The following is a 25,842-nucleotide window of genomic DNA, read 5'->3' as shown; positions in this document are numbered from 1 at the left end:
TGCGGGCGGCAAACAATGCATCAGGGGATCTTTATGCAGCTTGTCCGAATGTACTCTTGACTATTGGAGATGTTAGGGATGAATATCATTTTTTTGTGCAAGATTCATGTAGTTATCCAATGATTCTAGGACAACCCTATATTTCAGAATCAAGGCTAGAAACAAAAGCCTTGGATGATGGTTCTTCATATGCTCGGGTTTGGAGTAAAGATAATACAAAGGCAGTATAGTTTCTCACTGTTTGTGTGAATCATCCCCACAATTGGGATAAGCTGCCGGATAATCCCATGCCAACTAATGCACAAGAGTGTAAGGGTTTTTAGATAGCACTGTTGTAAGGGTAGGCTATGGCAGTGCCTTTAGGAAGATAATTATGCCTCCAAGAAAGGGGGAAACTGTGTTTGTGTCTCAATTGCAAGAATGGATAGCATGTAGTCTTGGCAATTTTAAGAATGTTTTAGCCATGTGCAGGGCTGAAAAGAAATATGTAGGATGGGCTGAAAAATAGCTAAAGACATATGGTTTGATGGCTGCAAATGAAGGTATTTTAGGGTTGTTTTCAGGGCTAATTGATGTTGATACAGTGGCTGAAATTTCTGTAGAAATTAATGCTGAAAGTATGGCAGAAAAAGAGGTTATTTATGTTGACACTTTAGAAATGTATGAAGTCATTCAAGAGTTTGCTAAGCATGAATGTTATGGGCTGAAAAACACGGCTGAAGCAAGGGTGAATACAAAGTGCAAAAAAGTTGCAAAAAAGGTTAAGCCTATGGCTTTGTCTTTACCACCTGAAAGTGATGAATTGGCTGAAAAAGTGACTCAACAACCTAGTTTATGGGATCCACATGGAGTGGGACATAAATTTACAACTGAATTTTTACAAAAGATGAAAATTGGTAATACAAGCTTTCTTTTACCTGCAGAAAGATCTTGTTTCTTGCAGATGTTGGCAAGGCATGGGAAAGCCTTTGCATTTCAACCAGATAAAATTGGTTGTGTTGATCTGACCATAGTTGCACCTATGGTGATCTTTACGATACCTCATGTGCCATGGAATTTAAGGCCTATTTCAGTACCTCCGACATATTTGCCTAAGTTGCTAAAGCTTTTGAACAAGAAGATCAAGATGCGGATTTTGGAGCCCTCTTCAGCTCCATATTCAAATCGGTGGTTTATTGTTCTAAAGAAGAATGGTTTTTTGAGGTTTATATAGGATTTGTAACCAGTTAATAAAGTCACCATAAGGAATGTTGGATCAGGCCCAATAGTCGATGAGTTTGCAGAAGCATTTGTAGGCAAGGCAATTTACTCTTTGGGAGATTTATATTCAGGATATAATTAGTTCCAGCTTGCATTAGAAAGCTGGGATATTACTACCATGAAGACACCACTTGGATTGGTTAGGATGTGTACGCTTCCATAGGGGGCAACCAATTCAGTGGTGCATATAATGAATGCTATGCATAAAGTTTTGAGGGAGTATATTCCTCAGTTGACCTTACCCTTTCTTGATGATGTATCGATAAAAGGGTGCGATATTCATGAGAAGAATGAAGAGTTGAACGATCAGGGATGTAGAGTATTTGTGGCTGATCATATTGCTGATTGTGACAGGATTTTGAGTCATCTTAAAGAAGTTCATTGGACTCTGTCAGGAGAAAAATTAGCTTTTTGAGTAAAGGAAGTATTGGTTGTTGGGCACATGTGTGGACCATATGGAAGAAAGCCCTCACGAGTAAAGATTGATGCCATAAGGAGGATGTGGGAGACATGTTCGAATGTATCCGAGGTAAAAATATTTTTGGGTGCATGTGTCTTTTACTTGATATGGATTCTGCATTTTTCTTATGTGGCTAAAAGTCTATATCAATTCTTGAGAAAAGGGCAAAAGTTTTGTTGGGAAAAACATCATACAAAGGCACTTCAAAAGTTAAAGAGCTTATTGATTTCAGTCCCAACACTAAAGAGAGAAAATTATGAGAATGGGCAACCTATTATTCTCACTGTGCACTATGGATACAAGCCCAATTATGAGAATGGGCAACCTATTATTCTCACTGTGGATACAAGCCCAATTGGCATTGATTGGGCAGTGGGTCAGGATGATGCTGATGGGAATAGATATGCCATTCGGTTTGAAGCAAAGGTCCTCAATGAATGCCAATGACGGTATTCTCAAGTCAAAAGAGAGCTTTGGGGTGTAGTGACAGTCCTTAAGTGTGATAGGGGGTATTTTATGGGAGCTCATGTAGTGGTAGAGATTGATTCTCTACCTCTATTGGGCATGATAGCAAATTGCTCTACTCTTGATATTGCCATGTTACGATGGATTGCATATATAAAGTCACTTAACCCTGATTTTCAGCATATTGCAGGTAAAGAAAACCTCGTGGTTGACATGCTTTCACGAGCGAGGTTTGAAGATGAAGAGGAGTTGATGGAAGATGAAGAGGATGATGTGATAGGTGTTGAAAATGACTTTAAGACAATAGGGAATGAGTATGCAGATGTTGTTACTGCAAGTATACAACTATTGTAACAGGGATTTCAGCATTAAGAAAAGAGCTTACAGCCATGGACAAGAAATGGGCAGTAGAGAGAAAGCATCATCAGTGTTATGCTTCAGTGAGAACATTATTTTTGGAAGAGTTGTATTAGGATGATTGACTGAAAATAGGTCAATATATTAGCCTCATGACAAAGAAGGCTGAATGGTTTGAAGCTGAATTCGAAAGGATTAAAAGAAAAGATTATGGGTTTTTCTTAAAAGATGGATGTTTATGGAAGCATGCAAAGAAAAAGAGAGGAGCTCCAATACGTGTTTTGGGAGATAGGGCTTCTCAACAACAGGTGATGCAAGAGTTTCATGAAAGCTTATGGGCTAGACATAGAGGAGTTTGGGGCACATTTGCCAAGACCAAAGAGAAGTATTGGTGGCAAAACATGTATAAAGATGTGGAACATTATGTGGAATCATGCAATGTCTGTTAGATGTATTCCATGGTAAAGTATAGAGATGGGTTGCAACCGACCTATCCATTGTCTATGCATTAAAAATGGGTAGTTGTTTTGGTTACCATGCCTACAGGTTTATGGAATATGAGATATCTTGTGCTTGCAAGAGAAGACTTGACAAATCAAGTGGAAGGTCGAGCTCTTAGTACAAAGACTACTCAAGCAGTTTGCAGGTTCTTATTGGAAGAAGTCTTTTGCGGGTATGGTTGTGTTGGTAAAGTGGTTGCTGATAGAGGAGAATTGGATGTGGATGAGAGTCGTGACTTCTTTTCATGATTGGGTATCAAGCTGGATTTAACTTCATCCTACAATCCTGAAGCAAATGGAAAAAGTGAAAGAGGTCATCAGCCTATCACTAAGGCATTAGCAAAGTCATGCAAGAGCAGGATGAAAGAACGGCCAAGAATGTTACCCTTTGCTTTGTTGGCTAATAGGACCACTCATAGAGCAGTTACAGGGTATATGCCTGCTGAATTAATGTATGAACAACAACCAATCTCATGTGTATTGAGGAGACTATTGCTACTTGGAGTGTTCTACCATGGGAAGAGGGTTTCAATAGAGAAAAGTTGTTGGTCCTACGCATTAGAAAGTTAGAAAGAAGGCATGAAGACATTGAGACAGCCATGAAAAAGCTAAAGACTGCAAGGATCAAGAACAAGAAGAGGTTTGACAAGCGACATAGACTTCAACCACGAGCTATACAAGAAGGAGAGTGGATGCTAATTTATGGCAGTAGCTTAGAAAATCAGCATAGTGCAAGTTGGAAGATAACAAAGTGGTGGTTTGGTCCATATGTGGTAAGGTTTGTTTTTGACAATGCTACCTATGCATTAAATGAGATGGATGGGACAACTCTAAGGATTCCAGTGGCTGGAAAACATATCAAACTCTTTAAACATAGGGAGTCTTCAGCATATGAGTTGAAGGAGCCAGATACTCAGCATGAACATGAGAATATGGAAGAAGAAGAGGTAGAAGATGAAGACATTGACATGGCAAAGGATACTTCTTCTAACACTGCAGATCCATAAGACTTTGGCACATGCTAGAGGATGTGCAGGTTAGGAGGGGGTGGATGTCGTCCCACTATGCACACACCATGTGAAAAACTCTAAAGTGCATCTTTCTTATTGATGTAGAGAGCCAATGCCATTTTAGACATTAGTGTTAGTGTCCATGGTTCAAACATATTAGTTTTTTTGGACAAGTGTAGCCAATTTATGATATTTTAGATATTATCTCTTGTAAAAATCCAAAAACTGTAGACAACTTCTAGATTAGCATGACATGCAAAAGAAAGCATGTAGATTTTAGCCATATGTGAGGATTTTATGTAAAAAGAGAGATGGAAAAAATCGTGTGCATCGCAATCGCTGTTTTCAAGCAGTGAACAACACTCCGAAGTGGGAGATGAAGAAGGAGTGATCTGGCAAAATTTTGACCAGGTATGCTGGTATTTTACCTTCCTTTTGGAGCCAATGGAGGCATCAAATTGGCAATTTGAGCAACATAGATGAAGGTATTATTTTGTGTACAAGAGATTTGTCTCCTCATAATGGAGAAATAAACTGACAGCAGGCTTCAATTCTATGAGTATTATTCTACGTCTTCTATTTCTTTATGTGAGTATTATTTCATATCTTCTCTTTCTTTCAACCCCTTCTCTTCAATCTACTCCACTCCTTGAATCTCCCTTCACCCTCTTGTCTCTTACCCTCACGGTAGACTTTTAACCACAAATGCTTCGATAGCATTAGCCAGTTATGTATGTTATTAATATTAATATACTTACTATATACATAATTATATATATGATATATGCATGTCATAATTGTAAGTAATATATAAAATATCATATATTAAGGTATGCATACACATTATTAAGGTATATTAATGTAATTATATTGGCATATATATGTATATTAACACACACATATACACACAAGTATAGAATGTAATTGTATATTATATTATAATTATTATGCTAATGAATTATGTATTATTATTATTATTATACATCATTTTTACATACTTACAATATAATTCATAATTTTTTATCACTCACATGTATATTAATGTATATATTATGTTAAACCTAAGGTATATATATATATTCTTGTATGAGTTTTTAACTAATAATTCTTTAAATGTATATATGTGTATGTATGTGTACATAAAGGAGCTATGTATAGGGATATTGATCTCTCTCTGTTACTCTCATAAGGGCCAAGTGCAAGTTATTAAATAATTAAAATGCATGTTAATATTATACTTTAAGTATATTCATATATAAAATATTAATAATTATAAATTAATAAATATGTATGTATGTATGTATGTATGTATGTATGTATGTATGTATGTAGAGAGAGACCATAAAAAAGGATCATGTAAATACATAAATGAACTAATCAATAGCTACTTAAAATTTAAGAGAAAGAGAGAGGAAGAGAGAAAACGATTCCTTTTAAACATCAAAATTTTATATGTTTCAACATACATTAAAAAAATTATATATGTACATACATTCTTAAAATGGAAAGGGGTTTGTCTTATACCAGTCTTATGGGAGATTTTGTACACTCAGAGGGGCTCTGTAAGTCAATCATCCCAATCACGAGGATGTGCGACAATCGTCCTTTTCAAGATCGTTGCAGAGGATGCGATTGGTAACTTCGACTTGGTTGTTGGCTCTTGGGTAATATGGTGTGAACTTAAAATGGCATATCTTGTACAACTCTCGCAATTATTCCATAATCCTGTTAAGGAAGTGAGTACCTCTATCACTTATGAGCTCTAGGGGACTACCAAAATGGGTGATGATATTCTCATACAGGAACAGAGCCACGATTTTGCCATCATCCCGCTTGAGAGCTTTGGCTTCACACCACTTTGTCACGTAGTCTAAATAGACCAAGATGTATTTGTTTTGTTTCTTTCTAATTGGTAGATCAATAGGGCCCACAAAGTCAATTCCATGCTTCTCGAATGGCTTTAAGAGAATAATGGGTTGTAGTGGCATGGTGCTAGGTTTGGTAGGCTTTCCCATCTGTTTTGGCAAGCATCACAACATTTGTGTAGTCATAGGCATCCTTACGGAGGGTCCGCCCCACTAATATCCTACAACAAGTGAAGCCTTTCTGGTTGTCGCTTCTCCTATAAACTGACCGCCACAGGGCTCATCATGGCATGATTTTAGCAGTATTCCAATCTCTTCTCCTACAACACATCTACGGAATACTTCGTCTTTGCCTTTCTTGGATAGAGCACCACCTAATAGGGCGTAGGGGGTTGATTACAATACAAGCTTCTTCTTCTCACAGCTAGAGATACTAAGGGGATACTATTGGGTTGCCAACAGGTTGACTATGTCTGCGTTGTCGTGATGTTATGAGGACACAGTGTGAAAAAGTATGGAATGCATCATCATCCGACTTCTTTATTGATCTAGATAGTCATTGTGATCTGAGCCATTAGTACTAGTGTGAGTTGCATGGATTATCCAAAAATACTAGATTTTTGGATAATTTTAGTTATATATTGTAAAAATCCGAAAAAGTTAGAAAAAGCTTCTAAATTAGGATGGCATGCAAAAAGCTAGTGGCTTTTTCAGCCAATTAGGATATTTTTCATTAAAAAAACAGATTAACAAAATCGCACGCGTCGCGATCACTGTAAATAGGCTAAAAACTGCAGATTGAACTGAAAGAAGAAGAAGAAGTGATTTGGGAGATCCGTGAGCAGGTGTCCTATGGTTTTATCCCCCTTTCGAAGTCAACGGAGCCATCAGATTTGGGTTTTGGACAATAGAGAAAGAGCTGATTTTTTTGAACCACGTTTTTGGTCTACGAAGGAGCTCCAAGAGAACAAATGCTTGGAGATTGCTTCTGAGTAGTGCGAAGATTCCAGGTTCTTTCAATAGATATTGATTCAATTCATTGTGATTTGTTTTTTTCGTGTTTACCACTTGGGTATTCTCTATCTTCTCTTCCATCTCCTATCTCTACTTTCTTCTACTTTTGATCCCCAGTGGATTCCACCTTTCGACAAAAACCCCTCCGATATTGGTGAACCCGACGTGAAAGGTCGTCAGAAGAAGAAAATACAAGATGGAAGAATCTTCGAATACATTCTCTAGTGATGTTTTGCAACAGTTGGTGCAAAATATGAATATGCTTATGCAGGTACAACAACAACAACAGGTGATGCAAGCTTCAGCTCAAACAGAAAGTATTATGATGAATGCTTTGCAAACAATTGAGCGTGAGGTAAAGTTATTCAATGGCAAGAATCTATCTGCATATGTATATACCTATGCTCAGAAGATGGAATTTTTTGGAGTGGCTCCATCTGCATGGAGCCGGTATTTTGTGCATGTTACTATTCATAGACTGAAAGCACATATTACTGAATTATACTTGTAGGATGCAGATTGGGTAGCCTTCAAGAAGACACTCAGGGAAGAATTTTACATTGAGGACACCAGTTTGATTATGCGCAAGACTTTTCAAGAGTGGGCTTTACAACCCAATAAGGGTCTTGTGGCTACGGAATTGTTAAGAGAATTTGAAAGTTGATTTGAGCAGTTGGATCTCGCAGAACAACAAGCTCTTGCAAGTCAGAAAATTGAATTGTTTCTACAGGCAACTGATCCTGAGCTTCAAGAGAAGCTTGAGAGGATCAGACTACAGAGACAGGTTTGAAAACAGAGTGGAGACATGTCAAGGAAGCTATTACTACACTTGTGAAGAAGCATAGAAGAAGAGAAAGATTGCATGTCTCTAGCTTTCCCATTGTTACAGGCAAAGCAGTTGAAGTATGTAGTAAGCCACCCACTTCTATGGCTAACCCTATGGCTGTACCTGCTATTGTTCCCTCTGTTAGGGAAGATGTCTTGGATGAATTGGTCAAAGGGATGCGGGATCTTCAATTGAAGGTTGCAAAATTGGACAAAAAAGGGCAAGAGGAAAGGGGACGGGCAGTAGCCCCTAAGCCCGGAAAAAGATGTATGTGGTGTGACAGTTTGCAGCACAAGAGAAAGGATTGTACTGCCTATCAGGAGGCCTTGGCATGACAGCTTATCTTTTGGAAAGATGGCAAGATCCATGTACAAGAAATGGGATTGCCTCTTGCTTTGAATTTTGGAAAGGGAGGTATGCAGAAGTTGTTGGAAGACTTGGCTGTCTGAAATGCTTATGCGACGGTACATGCTTCTCCTTTTGGTCTACAATTGGATAGAATGCATGGCCAAGTGATGGTTGGTCCAAAGGCTAAAATATGGACACATGCTTTACATGCATCTGAAAAGAAAAAGGCCACTGATAGTGAAATGTCTCATATAGGGCAAGACATTCGTGGCATAACTGGTTGGGAATCACCAGTAGATGCATATTCAGTGTATGCATATTTAGCAAAGGTACAAAACACGGATGTACTTGTGCAAGAAAAACGAAAAAGAGATGAAGATATTGTAGGGATATCTAAAAGAATGACAAGAAGAAGTGTGGATCAGCCTAAAGCTGCAAATCAGCTACCTCCCGAGCATGCTATGGAAGAAGTCAGTCAGGAGCAAAAGCAGGCTAACAAACAAGAGGGAAAAAATAAGGGCAAGCAACCAGGATATAAGTTGCAATCTGACATTGAGACAGCCCCATAGATCTTAAGAAGGTTCTTGAAGAATGGATCTTAAATAGTCGAGTGGAATTTACCTTCGAAGAGGTGCTTGGCATTGCCAAGCGAGAATTTCATGATGAGATCATTGACATAATTAAAAGGAAGCATCAGTTTCTTGGTGATACCACTAGTGCATTACTGCAATTTGGAGAGGAAACTGGTTTGTTGGGTATTCAAGCTGAATATGAGCATGAAGTAAGTATTGGATTACCTATGCAGGATGCTACTCATCACTGGACAGCATGTGGAAAAGAGAAGAAAGTGGTTGAAAATGCATTGTCTTGTAGTAATATGCATGGTGGAGTAAGGCAAATGCAACAATATTGTAACGTGTCCACTAGGTATCATCCAGGACACGTCTTAGCAGTCCATCGGAAAGAATGTCTAGAAAGCTCTGCCCGGCACTCCCATGGAATGTTACGGGATTTGCGATCTAGGTCTTTCCGCGCCTGCCATATAGCGAAATTATTCTGGCCGTTCCCACTTAGGATTAGGGTTTTCTTGATTGGCCATTATCTATCGGCAACTAGCGTCGGGCCCAAGCAAACTTCTTTACGCAAAAACGCCAGGTCCGAAGCGGATTCACGCTGCACTTGGTTCAAGGAGAATGGGAAACGAGAGGGATGCAAAGCTCAACCTCTCTGCCATAAGGCATAGTCCCATTCCGTTCCCCTAAAACAACGTAAATCGGTTAAGACATAACTCTAGGTCATTGCTTTCGTTATTCATTTTCTTTGACGATCATCTCGCTGTTCTTCGCGATTTTGAGAAAAGTTCTGGCTAACCGGGACCACCCATCCGTAGGACGGACCCATGCCCCATCCTCCGCACTTTCCTTGGTTTGTTTTAGTTATGTAATTATCTAACACATTAATTTGACATATAACAATCAGCTTCTTTAATTAATGTATTAAGCACTGGTTCCTTTACGTAATCTTATCACGTGACATAGAAAAACAATATCAAACAAGTTCTTTATTAACATATCATCATTTTTATCTTTGGAATACAAGGAGTTTCCGCTCGTAGGCTTGTCCATAATCCGCCCGAAGGCTATCCAGTAATCCACAGGGATCACTATTCCAAGCTTCCGCCCGTAAACTAGTATGCGGGCCTCGAGATCCAATCTCGAGTCACGTTAGCCTCTTATGCAGGACCCAAAAGGCGATGGATTTACGGCCAGACCCCCCTAGCACCCAAGCGTCCTCCTGCTCCAAGTAGAGCTCAATGGAGAGACCTCTCGTGATGGGTTCGGTCTACGTTCTCGGCGCGGTCAACAACCCCCTTGGTTAGGGTCAGGCAGGCAGTCGGGGGTAATTGAAACTGCCTCTCCCTTCAGGCCTTCAACCTGAAGCGTATATATTCATTTAATTTATAACTCATAAATCAAACAGTGCTCTAAATTCTCTAGCAAGCACGAACACTTTCATTAACTGATCTTGTTGTTGGCAAACTGCTAAGGAATGATTCTTTCCTTTCGAATGCATCAGTACTCGTTCCAAGGTGTCTTGCAACTTGGCAAGATCCCTTATATTCTGGGTTAGGGCGTACCTTATTAACCCAGCTTGGTCAACCCTAAAGTTCATTGGATACTTTAGATTCCGTTTTTTTTTACTTTCCTTATTTAGAAGGATATCAAAAAAATACATCCTTTTGCAAGATAACTTGTGTAAGGATCTGCTTTCCTTGTTGAGGGTATTTACCCTTTCTTCTTGTGAATCAATCACAAGACTATTTGACTTCGTACTTGCTGCGCAAGTCCTGCGATGAAATAATCCGTTTTAGTTTCTTTAAGCTGGCATATGTCGGACCTAGGGTCTCTTTTTAAGAACCTTAGGGACAACCCTAGTTCTTTTACCTTTACGAATTAATTGACCCTACAATCAGGGAAGGCAATCAAGTGCTTAAGGTATAAACGTTTCTTTGGTCTTTAAATCATTCCCAAGGCATATTTTGCAGCATGGTATTTCTAAGTTTAGATTGATTTGGTTATCTTTTGGAAGGTAATATTGAGATCACCTCGACACGATTTGTTATCCTTGTGATTGATTTTTCAGTCCTAAACTTTATTGCTTTGAGGTAGGTAATTTCAATTTAATCTTCCTTTTTCCTTGCAAACGAAACTCATGCCAAATAACAATCTTTTCCTTGCTAAGATATACAATTAGCAATGATAACTTCCTAGTAATTCGAGCAACGTAAAAAAACCTTTCATGAATTTCATGATGATTCGTTGCAAAAAGAATAGGGTTAATGGTGCAAGATGCAATTTTTATACCTTCAAGATTTAACTGAAATATACTACTATAGTAAGTAGATAATCTTGTTCGTAATTTGTTATAATGCATGATGCTATTCGAAGGAAACTATGTTCTATAAATTATCATTTGTTCAATTAGACTAAACTCCTTCATCGTAAATAAACTCGGAAGAATATATCCTATCCCTAACAATTCATCTTTGCATGATTGACTTAAAATCAATTAAAAACCAAGAAGGAAAAACCTGGTTTTGGGGTGAGATATCCACATGGATACCGGGAGATGGCCCTCCCGTAGCTACTCCTTGGACTTTCTTAGGCGGCATCACAGTTCGAATGTGAAGGCAGCTTTTAATCTTTCTTTCGGATTTCCACCGTCTCTCTTTCGAGGCAAGGAGTCGTTTAAAAAGGTTGACCACGATGAGGGATAATAAGACCTCTGAAATCTTAGCTTCTTCGTAGAGGGAAAGGTTTTATAAAGCTTTAGAGAAAAAGGGTTTATAGGATATAATTCATGGTGAAAGGTTATGTGTAAGTGTGGCTTCACAACATCTATGAAAGCCCTTGGGACATCTTTTGGGCACTGGAGTGAAAGGACTTAGGGGTTTTTCAAACCTAGGGGAAAATTTTGAAAGATAGCACGAGGGTTTATAGTATGGGAAAAAAGGCGTGTAAGTAAAAGGGAACACGGGGTTTAGAAAGGCTTAGGGGTGTATTAAAAAAAAGAAACATGAGGGGTAAAACACGGGGTTTCAAACACAAGATGGGACTTATGGATTTAGGCACGGGGATTAAGGGTTTTTGAGGTCAAGGGAAATGGGCTAAGGTGGCTTTCAAGGGATGCTAGGGGGGCAAAGGGTTTCTAAAGGTTAAAATGAGGAGGGAATGAAAGGGTAAGGAAGGGTATAGAAAGGGGAACTTGAGGGTTTCAAAAACCCGGGGGAGGGGGAAAGAATTTATGGAGTGGAAGGGATATGAGGGGGTGAATGGGTTTTAAGAAAACCGGGGGGGGTGAAAGGGAGAAAGCACAGGAAGGGGGGCTTGAGGTGGTACCCCTTAGAAGCTTCTTGAAGCTTCTGTGGGGGTTTTAGGAGCCACGTGGGGGGAGGGAAGAATCGTAGCGGCGTCAAATTGGGGGGAAAATGGACTGCAGGCGGCGGTGATGGCGACAGCATCAGGCGGCAGCACACGAAGCTGGGCGGCGGCGTATCTCCTTCCGTCCTTCCTCACTGTAGATGTCGGCGGCAGCAGCAAGAGGCTTAATCTCCCCGCCTCCTCTCTCGTGTGTCCCTGTACCTACGGCCCCTCCCTCGTTATATAGGGGAGGGGAGGGAATCCTCCCCGCCTTGCCTATCCGCTTGCATGGCGAGGGGCCTGAGCAAGCTCCAGCAAGGAGCTCGCTGGCCCCCTCTATCCCCCCTCGAAGATCCAGCCCAATGCACCACCACGAAGGCGTAAAATTTTATATATATATATATATATAATATATTACAAATATGGAGAAGAGACTCTAGGATTTATTCCTCGAAGTCATTACACAAGAAATCATTGGGCTAGAGCTACCACTGAAACGGTAGTGAAAATAGGGGAGCGTGAAACTCCTTGTGTTGCTTTACTTGACCATGGGTCTGAGATAAATGTCATCGAGCGTGGATTGTATGAAAATGGTGCATGGCCTGTAGACACTGATCATGGTTGGTGAATGAGGGCTGCAAATAATTCTTCAGGGGAGCTCTATGCTGCATGTCCTAATGTAAACATGACGATTGGTAATGTATATGAAGAGCAACACTTCTTTGTGCAAGATAATTTCTCATATGCAGTGATTTTGGGGCAGCCCTATATTACAGGAGTGTGTATGGAAACAAAGGGGCTTGATGATGGTTTTGCTTATGCAAGAGTCAGAAGCAAAGATGGGAGGAAAGCAGTCCAATTTCTTACTGTTTGTGTTAATCATCCTAGAAATTGTGATATGCTTCGAGAGTTTCCTTTGGTTCCAAATGGAAGGGAATTCAAAGACCTTGATTTTTATTAAGCACTGCTGTAATGCAGGGCTACAGTAGTGTTGTTCAAAGGGTGTACTCTCCTCTTGATGGAATGAAGCATGTATTTACTAGTGGTCATTCTCAGTTTACAGCAAACAGTTCATGTTGGTTTAAGCCTATGGAAGCTATATGTAGGGCTGAACCCATATCTATGAAATGGGCTATTAAGAGACTGAGAGCATTGGGGATGTTAGCTGAAAATGATGGCATCTCAGGCATCTTTTATGGGCTGAATATTACTGACACTATGGCTGAAATTTCAGCAACTATACATGCAGAAAATGAGGCTAAAACAGAGTGTTGTCGGTATGTTCTTTGGATATGTATGATGTTATAGCATTGTTTGCTCAGCAGGAAGGATTACAATGGGATGAAGCACTTGTGGAGACAAAGTACAAGACAGTTGACAAAAAAGTGAAACCAATTGCTTTGCCACTTCCACCACAGAGTGAGGGTATGTATGAAAAAGTGTCAAGGCAGCCAAGCTTATGGGATCCTAAAAATATAGGTCATCAGTTTACATCTGAAACATTACAGGAATTGAAAGTTGGTGCAGAAGGGTTTCTTTTACATGCTAAGAGAGACTGTTTTATGCGGATGTTGGCTAGACATGGGAAGGCATTTGCATTTCAGCCAAGTGAAATAGGTTGTGTGGATCCAAATGTTGTCTCTCCTATGGTTATATTTATTGTGCCACATGTACCATGGAACTTGAGGCCTAATCCAGTGCCTAAAGCTTACTTGCCAAAGCTGATGGATTTGCTAAATGAAAAGATTCGCATGAAGATCTTGGAGCCTTCTTCAGCCCCTTACTCAAATCGTTGGTTTATTATGCCCAAAAAGAATGGGGCTTTGAGATTTATTCAAGACATGCAACCGGTCAATAAAGTGACCATAAGAAATGTGGGTGCAGGTCCTGTGGTTGATGAATTTGCAGAGGCTTTTGCAGGCAGAGCGATCTATTCTTTGGGTGATCTTTACTTGGGTTATGATCAATTTCAGCTTGCAATTGAAAGCAGGAATATCACAACCATGAAGACTCCTTTGGGGTTAGTACGGATGTGTACTCTCCCACAGGGTGCAACAAACTCAGTGGCAGACATGACAAATGCTATGAATAAGGTACTCAGGGATTTTATACCACAATTGACAATGCCCTTCTTGGATGGTGTTCCAATCAAAGGGTGTGCAGTGAATGAAAAGAATGAAGAGATGGATGCTCATGGATGTAGACAGTTTTTTGCAGACCATATTGTGGATTGTAAGAGGATTTGACACGTCTAGAAGAGGTGCATTTAACTCTTTCTGGACAAAAGTCTGTCTTTGGAGTTGAAGAGGTTTTGATTGTTGGGCATATGTGTGGGCCTTATGGGCAAAGGCCATCACCAGAAAAAATAGATGGGATTGATAGAATGCAAGATGTATGCATGAATGTATCAGAGGTGCGTAGATTCTTGGGTGCATGTGTGTTCTATTTGATATGGATTCCTCACTTTGCACATGCAGCCGATGCTCTTTATCAGCTTCTAAGGAAAGGTCAGAAATTTCAGTGGGAAAGGAATCATCAGAAAGCAATGAAGAAATTGAAGCAACTCTTAAAATCTGCTCCTACATTGAGGAAGACTGACTATTCACATGGAAAGCCTATCATTACTACTGTTGATACAAGCCCAATCGGGATTGGATGGGCAATTGGGCAAGATGATGAGGAAGGGCAAAGATATGCAATTTTCTTTTGTGCTAAAGTATTGATTGAACAACAGAGAAGATATCCATAGGTTAAAAGAGAATTATGGGAAATTGTGACAGCCCTTAAATGTGATAAGGAGTATTTTATGGGTGCTCATATAGTCATTGAGACCAATTGTTTGCCGGTATTGGGTATGATTACTAATTGTGCTACTCCAGGCATTGCTATGCTCCGGTGGATTGCATACATCAAATCTTTGAACCTTGAATTTTAGCATATTGCAGGAAGAGATAACCCAGTGGTAGATATGTTATCTCGAGCACACTATGAGAATGAAGATGGGATGATGGATGAGGAGGAAGAAGATGACTTTCTTATGGCTGAAAATGATGTTGCGAGAGTGAATTTAGCAATGCAAGGTGTTGCTACAGCATTAATAGAAGCTTGGACAACAAAGAGAAGACACTTTAGATGTTTTGTATCTTGTGTAGAAGTGTTTTTGGAAGACAAAAATGCAGAAGAGTGGCTGAGAATTGGTCAATATCTCAGTACATTAACAAAGAGAGATGAATGGTTAGATGAGGAGTTTAAGAATATCAAGAGGAAAGCCTATGGATTTTTTTTTAAAGATGGATACTTATGAAAACATGCTAAAAAGAAATAGGGCATGCCATTGCGAGTTTTGGGTGACTGAGCTTCATAAGGAAAAGTAATGCAAGAATTTCATGAAAGCTTGTGGGCTAGTCATAGAGGTGTTTGGGGTACTTTTACAAAGATCAAAGAAATATATTGGTGGCAGGGTATGTATAAGGATGTTGCTCACTTTGTGGAAACATGTACGACATGTCAAATGTATTCAGTTGTGAGACATCGGGATGGATTGCAACCCACATATCCATTGCCTCTTCATTTTAAGTGGGTGGTGGATTTGGTTACAATGCTTATAGGTCTTTGGCAAATGAGGTACCTTGTGCTTGCTCGTGAAGACTTGAGTAATCAAGTGGAAGGGAGAGCTCTATGTACTAAGACGACAAATGTCGTATGTACTTTTCTCTTAGAAGAGATCTTTTGTCGACATGGCTGTGTGGGAAAAATTACAGTAGATAGGGGTGAGCTGGATGCAGATGAAGCTCATGATTTCTTTGCACGGTTAGGGATAAAGCTTGCTTTAACTTCAGCTTATAACCCTAAAGGAAATGGAAAAAGTGAAAGAGGTCATCCACCTATTGTGAAGGCATTGGCAAAAGCATATGGAGAGAAGGTAAAAGAGTGGCCATGATTGCTCCCTTATGCTTTGTGGGCCAACAGAACAACTCATAGTGCTTTTACAGGATATATGCTTGTAGAGTTGATGTATGGTCAAAAAGCTATCATGCTGATAGAAGAGATGACAATCACATGGAGTGTGTTACCTTGGGAGGAGGAGTTGAATCGAGAGGAGTTGTTGGCCTTACGCATTAGACAATTGGAAAGAAAGTCAGAAGACATAGAGGCAGCAATTGCAAAGTTAAGGGTAGCAAGGATACAGAACGAGAAACGGTTTGACAAAAGACATAGACTGAGACCAAGAACCATACAAGATGGGGATTGGGTATTGGTTTATGATAGCAGTTTAGATAACCAGCATAGTGCCATGCGTAAAGTTTCCAAAAGATGGTTTGGACCCTATGTAGTAAGATAGGTGTTTGATAATGCTACTTATGCATTAAATAAGCTGGATGGGATAGCCATAAAACTTCTGGTAGCAGGGAAAAGAATCAAATTATTCAAAAGGCAGGAATCTACTGCCTATGAGTTGCCAGAATTGGAAGAAAATAGTGGCCATGATACAGGGGCTAGCTAGGAAGATATGGAAGATGAAGAAGCAAAGGATAAGGTTGCAAATGATGAGGACTCAAAATCTAGTGACAACTAGGATTTTGGCACATACCGGAGGATGTGCAAGTTCAGAGGGGGTGGATATCATGATGTTATGAGGACACAGTGTGAAAAAGTATGGAATGCATCATCATCTGACTTCTTTATTGATCTAGAGAGTCAATGTGATCTGAGCCATTAGTACTAGTGTGAGTTGCATGGATTATCCAAAAATACTAGATTTTTGTAGAGAGACCATAAAAAAGGAACATATAAATACATAAATGAACTAATCAATAGCTACTTAAAAATTGAGAGAAAGAGAGAGGAAGAGAGAAAACAAATCCTTTTCAACATCAAAATTTTATATGTTTCAAGATACATTAAAAAATTTATATATTTACATACATTCTTAAAATTAAAAGGAGTATATATATGTATAAATGATAGCCAACGAACTTTTAAAAAGAAAATAAATAAGTCAACACACCATTAAAAATAACCTAGATTAAATTAAAAACTTCTTGAAATTTTAGGGAGTGTACAAGAGTACAGAGAACACATAAAAATATTATTAAAAAGTGTATATATTTTAAGAGATTAAAAATATATAAAGTTAGAAAATACATACTTATTAATAGCTACATTAATTAACTAGTTAATATATTATAATTGAGCAACTAGGTTCAAGATTAACTAACTTATTATCAACTACATAAAAAACTAACTGAGTAAATGTTTTGAGAGAGAGAGAGAGAGAGAGAGAGAGATGTTCAAAAAAATATTTAATATTTCATCTTGTGAAAACCTCCAATCATTGTAACATCTTTAATAGAATGTTTGGCCATGTCTGCCAACTAAGATCTTGCTCAATGTTAAGAATTGAAGGTTGCTATCCCACAACATTTTCAATGAGCTACTATTGGTTGGAGTGTGTGACTCTATGAGGCCATTCACATTGAGGAGTTGGCAATAATGCAAAGTGGATTAATGCCTCCCATATGCATTTGAGGGTCCATATTCCAATATGTGCCTATTGAAGTGGAGTTGAAAAGGGATTTGGTATTATAAGGATACTTCTATGTACGTGTGAGCCATTTCATGAACATTACTCTATGTTGAATTGAATGCATGCCATATTTGTCAATCAACATATGTATGTTTCTAAAAGACCTAACATTAGCATGAAATCTTTTTACATATAGCCACCAAAGATTTCATGTGTTCAAAAGTTGCTTAGTTTTGCTATGTGTTTACACCTTTTGAAACAATATCCATCACATATTAAGCCTCACTCCTTTATAGGTTATAGGTATAACAAAATGAGTCACTATCGTGCCCTCTTATAAGATGGTTGTGATGTCCTCCTCATTCACCCATTAAGGACTTATTGGTGCGTGTGGCAAGGCTCATAATTTAGAAGAGGTTGGTGAAGGTGGAAGGAGTGAGGGTGAGGCCCATGGAATGAAACATGAAGGGGTCCTTAGCTTAAAAAATAGGTTTGAGGACCTAGGAGGCCATGAAGGGGTTAGCATAACAAAGCGCTAGGTGGGCAAAAGATCATGACAATGTATAGCAGTTCACAAACTACTATGCGCATTAGTCTTTTTCGACACCATGTACCTACCTACACATCTTCCAACCCTTGAATTGTTGTTCCATTAATACTGCTAACACCTATCATCGTTGGCAACCAACTAGGTGACTAATTAAATTAAAAGAAGTTAATCAAATATTATAATTATAATGGGCTATAATTGAATAAGATATTATAATTATAATTACAATCATTAATTAATTTATTATACTTATAATAAACTATTATAATTGATCACTTTTAATTAACTGGTAGAAGCTATAGGCTTTTTGTGAGTGGCATCAATTTTGTACAATAAATTTTTGGCATAACCCATGTAGATCAAATTTTGTTATGAGGCATACTCCATGACATCAGTGACATCTCTTGTCAAGAGCATGTACCCTTATATTATAAGTTTTGAGTAGGAAGGTTTTATTGATTTCTTTAACTGAACCTAAATGGGTTCTTTCGCAAGACTCAAGAGAATCACAAGAAGTCCAACATTGTATCATGAAAATTTCAATGTAGCATGAATGTACATATTGTCCAAATTAAGAACTTGAGCATGATGACTTCAATGATAGTATATTGAAGGGAGTTTGGAATTGTACTTTCATGAAGGTAAGTTCTTTTGTTAAAAACACTCACACAAGGTCCCATGGTTGGCTTTTGGAGGGGGACGCACTAATAGTGATAATAGGTGGCTCTCTCTCTCTCTCTCTCTCTCTCTCTCTCTTCCACACTAGATGAGAGAGAGAGAGAGAGAGAGAGAAGCATGTGTGTGTATTTGGATTCGTAGTGCACTTGTGGAGAGAGAGAGCTGGGATGTCCTACACAGCCTATGGTGGGGAGAGAGAGAGGGGAGATTGGGGGGAGGGATCTCTTAGAGAAAAAAGGAGAAGAAGAAGAAAGAGTTAGCCTACTTCATAGTGTGACAAAGGAGGAGTAGAACATGTCACATAGGTTGAGTGAGATAAAGAAAGAAAAGCAATTTTTTTTTCTAATATGACAGAGTTTCATTACATTTGAGAAAGAGAAGCGGCAGGGTACCACGTGTCACCCCTAGAGCACCCTTGCAAAACTTGATGGGGTGCCGTTACAGGTGACACAGGGCACCCCATCAAAACCTTTAAGTAATATGTATAGAAGATATGTTATTATCTAAGACTCAATCAAGGCATCATTATAGAATCAAGGTCAATGAGGGCATTGTAAAGGAGAAGAAGGGCTCTTTCCAAGGCATTGAACAAGTTGGAATTATTATAATACTATGTAAGTGTGCAAGCAAGTGATGTGTGCAAGATAGAATGTTTTGATGTGGAGGTATGTATTTTGAGCTACTTCATCTCTCCAAGTGTGATTGATAGTATCCAACAGACTTTCATGTGGTGTTGAAGCCATGTAAAAGGTGGCTTGTGTATGTTAAGAGGGATCTATAATGATAATTATGAGAAAATTATGGACTATACCATCAAGCATAGCAAATCGAAAATTATGATCGTGCAGAACAAAGGCTGTATTATTGTTGCACAAAGGCACAATTGTGTAATTATGCATGTGGGCCAAGAAGTTGATGCCCATTTGCAAGGTAGTGAGGTATTTGAATTTGTGTGAACTTAATCTTTGCTCTAAGCAACTTGTAGGTTTGTGAAATGTCTCTCTAATGTTAATATGCCAAGTTTTATGCAAGCTTTCACGACAAACAATTGCTCTCAACCTTGCTACGTGTACTATTACGTGAAGAAAAACTTTTTTACAAGATCATTCGTGTACTCCAAGGTCCTTCCTATTTGCTATTTTCGTGTCTTTGATGTAATTGGATCTACTGAGCTTTGTTTTGTGCTATTTAAAGGAGGGCAGGGCGCTATGGTGATTGTAAGCTCTAGGTAGCCCCGACTAGGAAAGAAGAAAGGTGCGTCTCCCGTTGATCGGTTTCTGGCATACCCAACGAATATGGATGTGAGCAAGTCGGCGATTTTCGGCGTCGACGTTAGCAGCACGATGCTGATCACGGCAGTGCTTCTGTTGCCGCTTGTTTATCGTATCCTTATGCTATTTGGTCGTCGCATTAAGCTGCATCCACGTCAGGCTTGGCGCTCTAATGAGGCCAATGCACCCCCACGGCCTCCTCCTGGTAGCTCCGGACTGCCCGTGCTCGGCGAGACGCTGCAGTTCCTGCGCTGCATGAGGCGCAACAAGCTGAACGAGTTCATCAACGAGCGCGTGCGGCGGCATGGATCGACGGTCTTCCGGACGTCGCTGTTCGGGAGGTCGACGGTGGTGATGCACGGGCAGGAGGCAAACCGCTTCCTCTTCGGCAACGACGGTCGGCTGGTCGGGCCCTACTGGCCGCCCACACTGGTGAAGCTGCTGGGCGACAGCTCCTTCGTGGCCACCGGCGATCCGGCCCACCACCGCCGTCTCCGCCGCCTTTTCATGGCCGGCATCGGCAGCGACGCCCTCTCCAGGACGGGTGCCGTCGCCCGTGCGGACGCCCTCATGGAGCGACACCTGGCACTCCACTGGGCGGGCCGGCCGGCTGGGGTTCTCTACACTATGGTGCGCTCGCTGACCCTTGATGTCGGCGGGACCCTCCTGGCTGGCCTTGACCGCATCCGTAATACACACTCCAGTACCGCCGTCGCCCGCCTCTTCCACACCCTCAGCGCCGGCCTCATCAGCCTCCCTCTCTACCTCCCCTTCACTGCCTACTACCGAGCTCATGTCGCACGCACCCGCCTTCACCAGCTCCTCGGCCAGATGGTGCACCAGCGACAAGCCGGCCAGAGTGCTGATGATGACGCCCGTTTGCGCCCTGACTTTGTCTCCTCTCTCCTCGCCTTTAAGGACGAGAACGGAAGAGCCTTCACGACCAAGGAAATCGTCGACATTCTGCTGTCCCTCCTGTTCGCAAGCCAAGACACCATCAACTCGCCCATCGTCTTCACTTGCAAATACTTATGGCAGCATCCCGAGTACCTCCGAGAGGTTCTAAAAGGTACCAAAATTTGTGATGTATATACTGTTCGATAAATTGATGCATGCAAATGGTAATCCTTCATATGCCCGGAAAGAACATAGACGTGCGCAAAATGCAATCGAAACTTGTGGGGAAAAGAAATCAAAAATCTATATTTCTACATATAAGAGAGATAACCCATCCGATCCGACTCACGTTCAGCTCACCATCTCTGAATACAAACTCTCCGACGAAGTTTTTCCCAAGAGGGTTGTTGGGCCAAAGGTTCTTCTCCATCACCTTCGGCTTGTGGTGTTTGAACGCTGTGGAAACCTTCCGTTTCAACTCGTAGTAGTGGTAAAAAAAGGGGGAGATAAGTGACCTCCTCAAGAGGAGAGGTGTTCATATCTCACATGTATTAGAGTCCAAGTTGTGAACTACCTCAACCAAAAGTGTGGGATTGTTAGGTTGTTCATTAATATTTGGGAAAATTCTAACCAACTCTAGACAAAAGATGTGGAAGGTCATAGCTCAAAAGTTATCCTTAGATATGGTCATAGATGTGGAGTGACTTCTAGAAAGTACAGCAGCTTTCGTGTAGCTTGAAAGTTTTTATCGAGCTTACTAAAATTTGGAACTCTAATTTGGAATTTGTGGGAATTTTTGGACTTTTGGGAAAAAAGCTACTCAATTTTCGAATATGCCTTCTAACAGAAGCTTATGATAATAAGCCATTTATAGTAACCAAGGATGAGAAGCCGAGATAACATTTCCACAAATAACATGACTCTCTTTCAAGCCTACATAGATATTGAAAAATGAAAAGTGTTTTGTCCAAGCCCACACAATAGCATAATACTTTAGTATTCAGCTTCGATCTTCAACTCATCCTTAATTGGGTGTAAGAATATTTTTAGATCCCCCATTCTCCTTGACTTTGATTTTCCTATTATTAGCCATGTTGCCTTAAACTATCACAAATTACTACATCAAGATCAAAGATCATCCTATCTCTTAGCACGGCCAATTATAATGTGCATATGTTGTACGTATCTAAGCATGCATGAGCCATGGGTAAGGGTGCATCCATAAGCATTCTTTTGTGGCTAATGAACTCAAAAGATATCAAACTATACGTATAAATACATCCACTAATAAAAGCAATGAAATTCCCCCCAACAAAAAAAGGTATATAAGCATTTTGGTTACATATGCTTGAATGCACATCACATGAATATTTTTTGAATGAATGAATACCCTAAAGTACTTCTCAGATCCTTCATGAAAGGGATATAGGATACCTCATTTATGCTACTTACCATTACTATAGAGTTTTAGTCATCTAAGTGGCCATAAACATTTTTTCTATGCTTGACCAGCTTTAAGTGTTGCCCCCAAAGAGTTGTCAAACTTGTGTTGCTATTAAAAAGACGTAGAAATTTTGTGTTGCTATTACAAACTTGTGTTTGCCCCCAAAGAGTTGTCAAACTTGTGTTGCTATTAAAAACACGTAGAAATTTTGATGGTTTGATGATTTTTGTGCATGATTAAAATTCAAATGTCGTTTTGCTATTTGAATGTGTGATTATGAAAAAGAGATTAATGCACTTTTCTAACCATTCTATCATTAATTGTTTCTTCAAATATGAGTAACATTATTTTATTAGTATAAAACCACTTTTTTGGGTAAGAATATACTCGTTCTAGTATGAATTACCCTACCTTTGGCATACTTCTAGTAGTGTACCAACAAAGGAGAGTAGCAAATTAATCCATTGCATGTAATAAGACCACTTTTCTACATTATGGGTGTTTACAAGAACAATATTTCAAGCCACATAATAGAGTACATTAATATTTTGGCTTTGGTTTATGAGATGATTTATTCATCACATGAAGAACTATGTTTTTGCAATGAGAGTGTATATCATATTGTTTTTTGTTACTCACTCACACATAAATTCTTATTCTTCCAAATAGAGCAACTAGCAATATCACAATCTAAAAGATATGGTGAACAATTGACATGGAATGATCTGAACAAGATGAGGTATACCTGGAATGCCATCCAAGAAACTATGAGATTGCACCCTCCAGCATTTGGTGTCTTTTATATTGCTCTTCAAGACTTTGAATACAAAGGATTTCAGATTCCATGTGGTTGGGTGGTAATCATTCTATCACAACTATATTCTTCAGTAAACAATGATACTCATTTATTATTGTTGGAAAAGTTATCATAATACCATAAATCACAACATCAAGGTTTTAAAAATAGCTTGAAAATTCCACCATCATCAAGTCTTGGATTCTTTTCTTACATGGATGTGCTTAATTGCAGATTTTTCTTAGTATCACTCGGTGCCACATGGATGAGAGTTACTTCTCAAATCCTACAAGCTTTCAACCATCTCGTTTTGATGGATCAAACATCAAACCATACACTTTCATCCCATTTGGTGGTGGTTTACACAAATGTGCTGGAATTGATTTTGCACGGATGGTGATGCTTTTATTTTTTCACCATCTTGTGAGAAAATTCAAATTGATATTTGTCAATCCTTTTGAGGATATATCATATGCAACAAGTCCCTACCCAATCAATGGATTCTCCATAAAACTTGCGGAACAAAATCTGCCTCAAAATATGCCATAAAAATTTATTTATAAGGATTCTTAACATATTGAAGTTGAATGCAATAAGATTAATGCAATACCTTACTTTTTAATCAAGGACAAGCTCTTTCCTTACCTTTTATGTGCTCTTCTTTAAGGATATGGCCATTCATTTCCTTATAGGTAGTGCTTGGTATATTATATTTGTCATGTAATATTATAAGATTTCTCATTTTATAATGTAACAAAGAAGTTTCACTTGACTAATTGGATTTGTGAACCAAGCTTGAGACTATCTTTGTGAAGTAAGCTTGAGATATGGGTGTATTCACTGCACTAATATGATATTATATTATGCATGTTCAAATGGATTTTGAAATCCCCTTATAGTGCACTTTCTTTTATAAATAATAATATCATATTTTCTTATTGTATACTAAACTATTTGTAGTAATCAATTAGATAATCCCTTTTGTAGTTCACATGTGTCTATTGGTATGCTCATGTGGCATATTAGTTGGATTATAATGCACCTCCATCCCTTCCAAGAAATAACTAGATATCATAAACTTTCAATTGAATAATGTCATTATCACATCCAATACCATTATCAAGGGCTTTCCAAAATTCTTAACTAGGATTATGGATGTAGAACTCACTCATGCACTCAGGACTATCATTGTCCAAGAAATAACTAGATGTCCCAAACTTTCAATTGAATAATGTCATCATCACATCTACTACCGTTATAAAGGGCTTTCCAAAAATTCTTGACTAGAACGATGGATGTCGAATTGACTCATGCACTTAGGACTATCATTGTAAAGGTCTTTCCAAAAGACTTGACTAGGACTATGGATGTGGAGCTAACTCGTGAACTTAGCCAAGGTGTGGGATAATGGAAATGGTTTTGTGTCTTTAAGGCAAACAAAAATCGAATGGTACTTGCAATGATTTTTTCTTATTTCGTATAGTTATCTAGGGTTTTGCTCTTTAAGTAGTATGCATTTTCCTTGGAGTTGTGAATATTATTATGGAGTGTGAGACGTTGGGGTTGAAGAGTAGGGGCATTGTCATGAAGGTTGATGAGATATCATAAATGCTTGAGCTTCACTTACAATATCTGTGGAATATTGACGATATGAGATTAAGTATATCTATCATAAATCGAGGTATATTGTGATGCTTACATAGCAATCTCGTGTGAATCCTCATGATAATAGGACCCCATGCATGTAGATAAATAATCTACAAGTTGATGATGGCATGTGAAATAGCTCGAGAGGCTAATGTCAAAAAATATATAATAAAGGCTCTTATAATAAAGTCTATATGCTATTATTGAATTTTTTTTGTCATGGATATGGATCTTGGTTGCCATCTCACCCATGCAAGTGCTGCTTGATCTTGAGAGTGGGCTACCATCTCGATCATGAGGATGATAATATCAATACTGACATTGTGGATGTGTTGGTCTAGGCTATAAGGCTCATGCAACATTAAGGAGACAAAAGAAGAAGGGCTAGATACCGTTGTTAGTGGACAATATTCCTTTTTACATACATTTATACATTATCAAGGATAAAACTTCTCCACACATACAAGTACACATAAATAGAAACAAGGAAACACAAGTGCAAATTTGTATAAGTACACATTCAGAGTCAGAGCAAATTCAAGAATGAAGATGTAAATATACCTGTATAAAACTCTCAATCTAATGATACTCATCATACACTATTTTCTAACACATGATCACACTAGAACCAACTCATAATATATTCCAATTTTACATTATTTACATATTCTCAAGGCATCACAAACATGTAACAAGCCTCAACAAACACTATTAAGAATCTAGGTTTTGGGACCTTCTACATGTGTGTTCTTATTGTTTACACATTTTTTTAAATAATGAAATAAAACTCAATCTCTTGATATACTAGGAGTTTGGATCTCTGTTTTACTTTGATATTTCCTAATGTATATAACTCTTTGTTGAGATTGAATGTTGTATATACATGAATAGAAGGAGCTGCATGCAAAGAGCTAAGCAAAAGTAGAGAATATATGTTTTCTTGAGCTTTAAGTTATGCACATAAAAGGGGACAAGAATCACAAACACTACATTGCAAATTGTTTTAG

At 39.0% G+C, this 25,842-nt stretch overlaps 1 protein-coding gene across 3 annotated transcripts; it reads left to right on the top strand.

Annotated features, from left to right (window-relative positions):
• Positions 1 to 19,806: 19,806 nt before the first annotated feature.
• On the top strand, positions 19,807 to 23,862 carry LOC148025649 (cytochrome P450 716B2-like). Of its 3 annotated transcripts, none has more exons than XM_087692862.1 (3): positions 19,807 to 21,120; positions 23,062 to 23,246; positions 23,423 to 23,862. In XM_087692862.1, the coding sequence occupies exons 1-3, from the start codon at positions 20,076 to 20,078 to the stop codon at positions 23,735 to 23,737; spliced, it is 1,545 nt and encodes a 514-aa protein (XP_087548988.1). In that variant the 5' UTR covers positions 19,807 to 20,075; the 3' UTR covers positions 23,738 to 23,862. The 3 variants fall into 3 exon arrangements, with proteins under 3 accessions (XP_087548988.1, XP_087548989.1, XP_087548987.1); XM_087692861.1 differs by having other exon boundaries at positions 19,809 to 21,120; positions 23,062 to 23,249; positions 23,423 to 23,858; XM_087692863.1 differs by lacking the exon at positions 23,062 to 23,246 and having other exon boundaries at positions 23,423 to 23,565.
• The last annotated feature ends 1,980 nt before the right edge of the window (positions 23,863 to 25,842 follow it).

Source organism: Lygodium microphyllum, chromosome 14, assembly GCF_053477565.2.
Source record: "Lygodium microphyllum isolate KBCC chromosome 14, Lygodium_microphyllum_v1.1.10, whole genome shotgun sequence".
Classification (NCBI taxonomy): Eukaryota; Viridiplantae; Streptophyta; class Polypodiopsida; order Schizaeales; family Lygodiaceae; genus Lygodium; species Lygodium microphyllum.
The sequence above is the reverse complement of the archived record's forward strand: the minus strand, read 5'-3'. Positions and strand labels throughout refer to the sequence as shown.

Bases quoted from the DNA above. Each gene is read 5' to 3' on its own strand.
- LOC148025649 (XM_087692861.1), top strand. From the start codon at position 20,076: ATGGATGTGAGCAAGTCGGCGATTTTCGGCGTCGACGTTAGCAGCACG. The intron at 21,121-23,061 runs GTACCAAAATTT...TCTTCCAAATAG, and splicing joins CCTCCGAGAGGTTCTAAAAG to AGCAACTAGCAATATCACAA. The intron at 23,250-23,422 runs GTAATCATTCTA...GCTTAATTGCAG, and splicing joins AGATTCCATGTGGTTGGGTG to ATTTTTCTTAGTATCACTCG.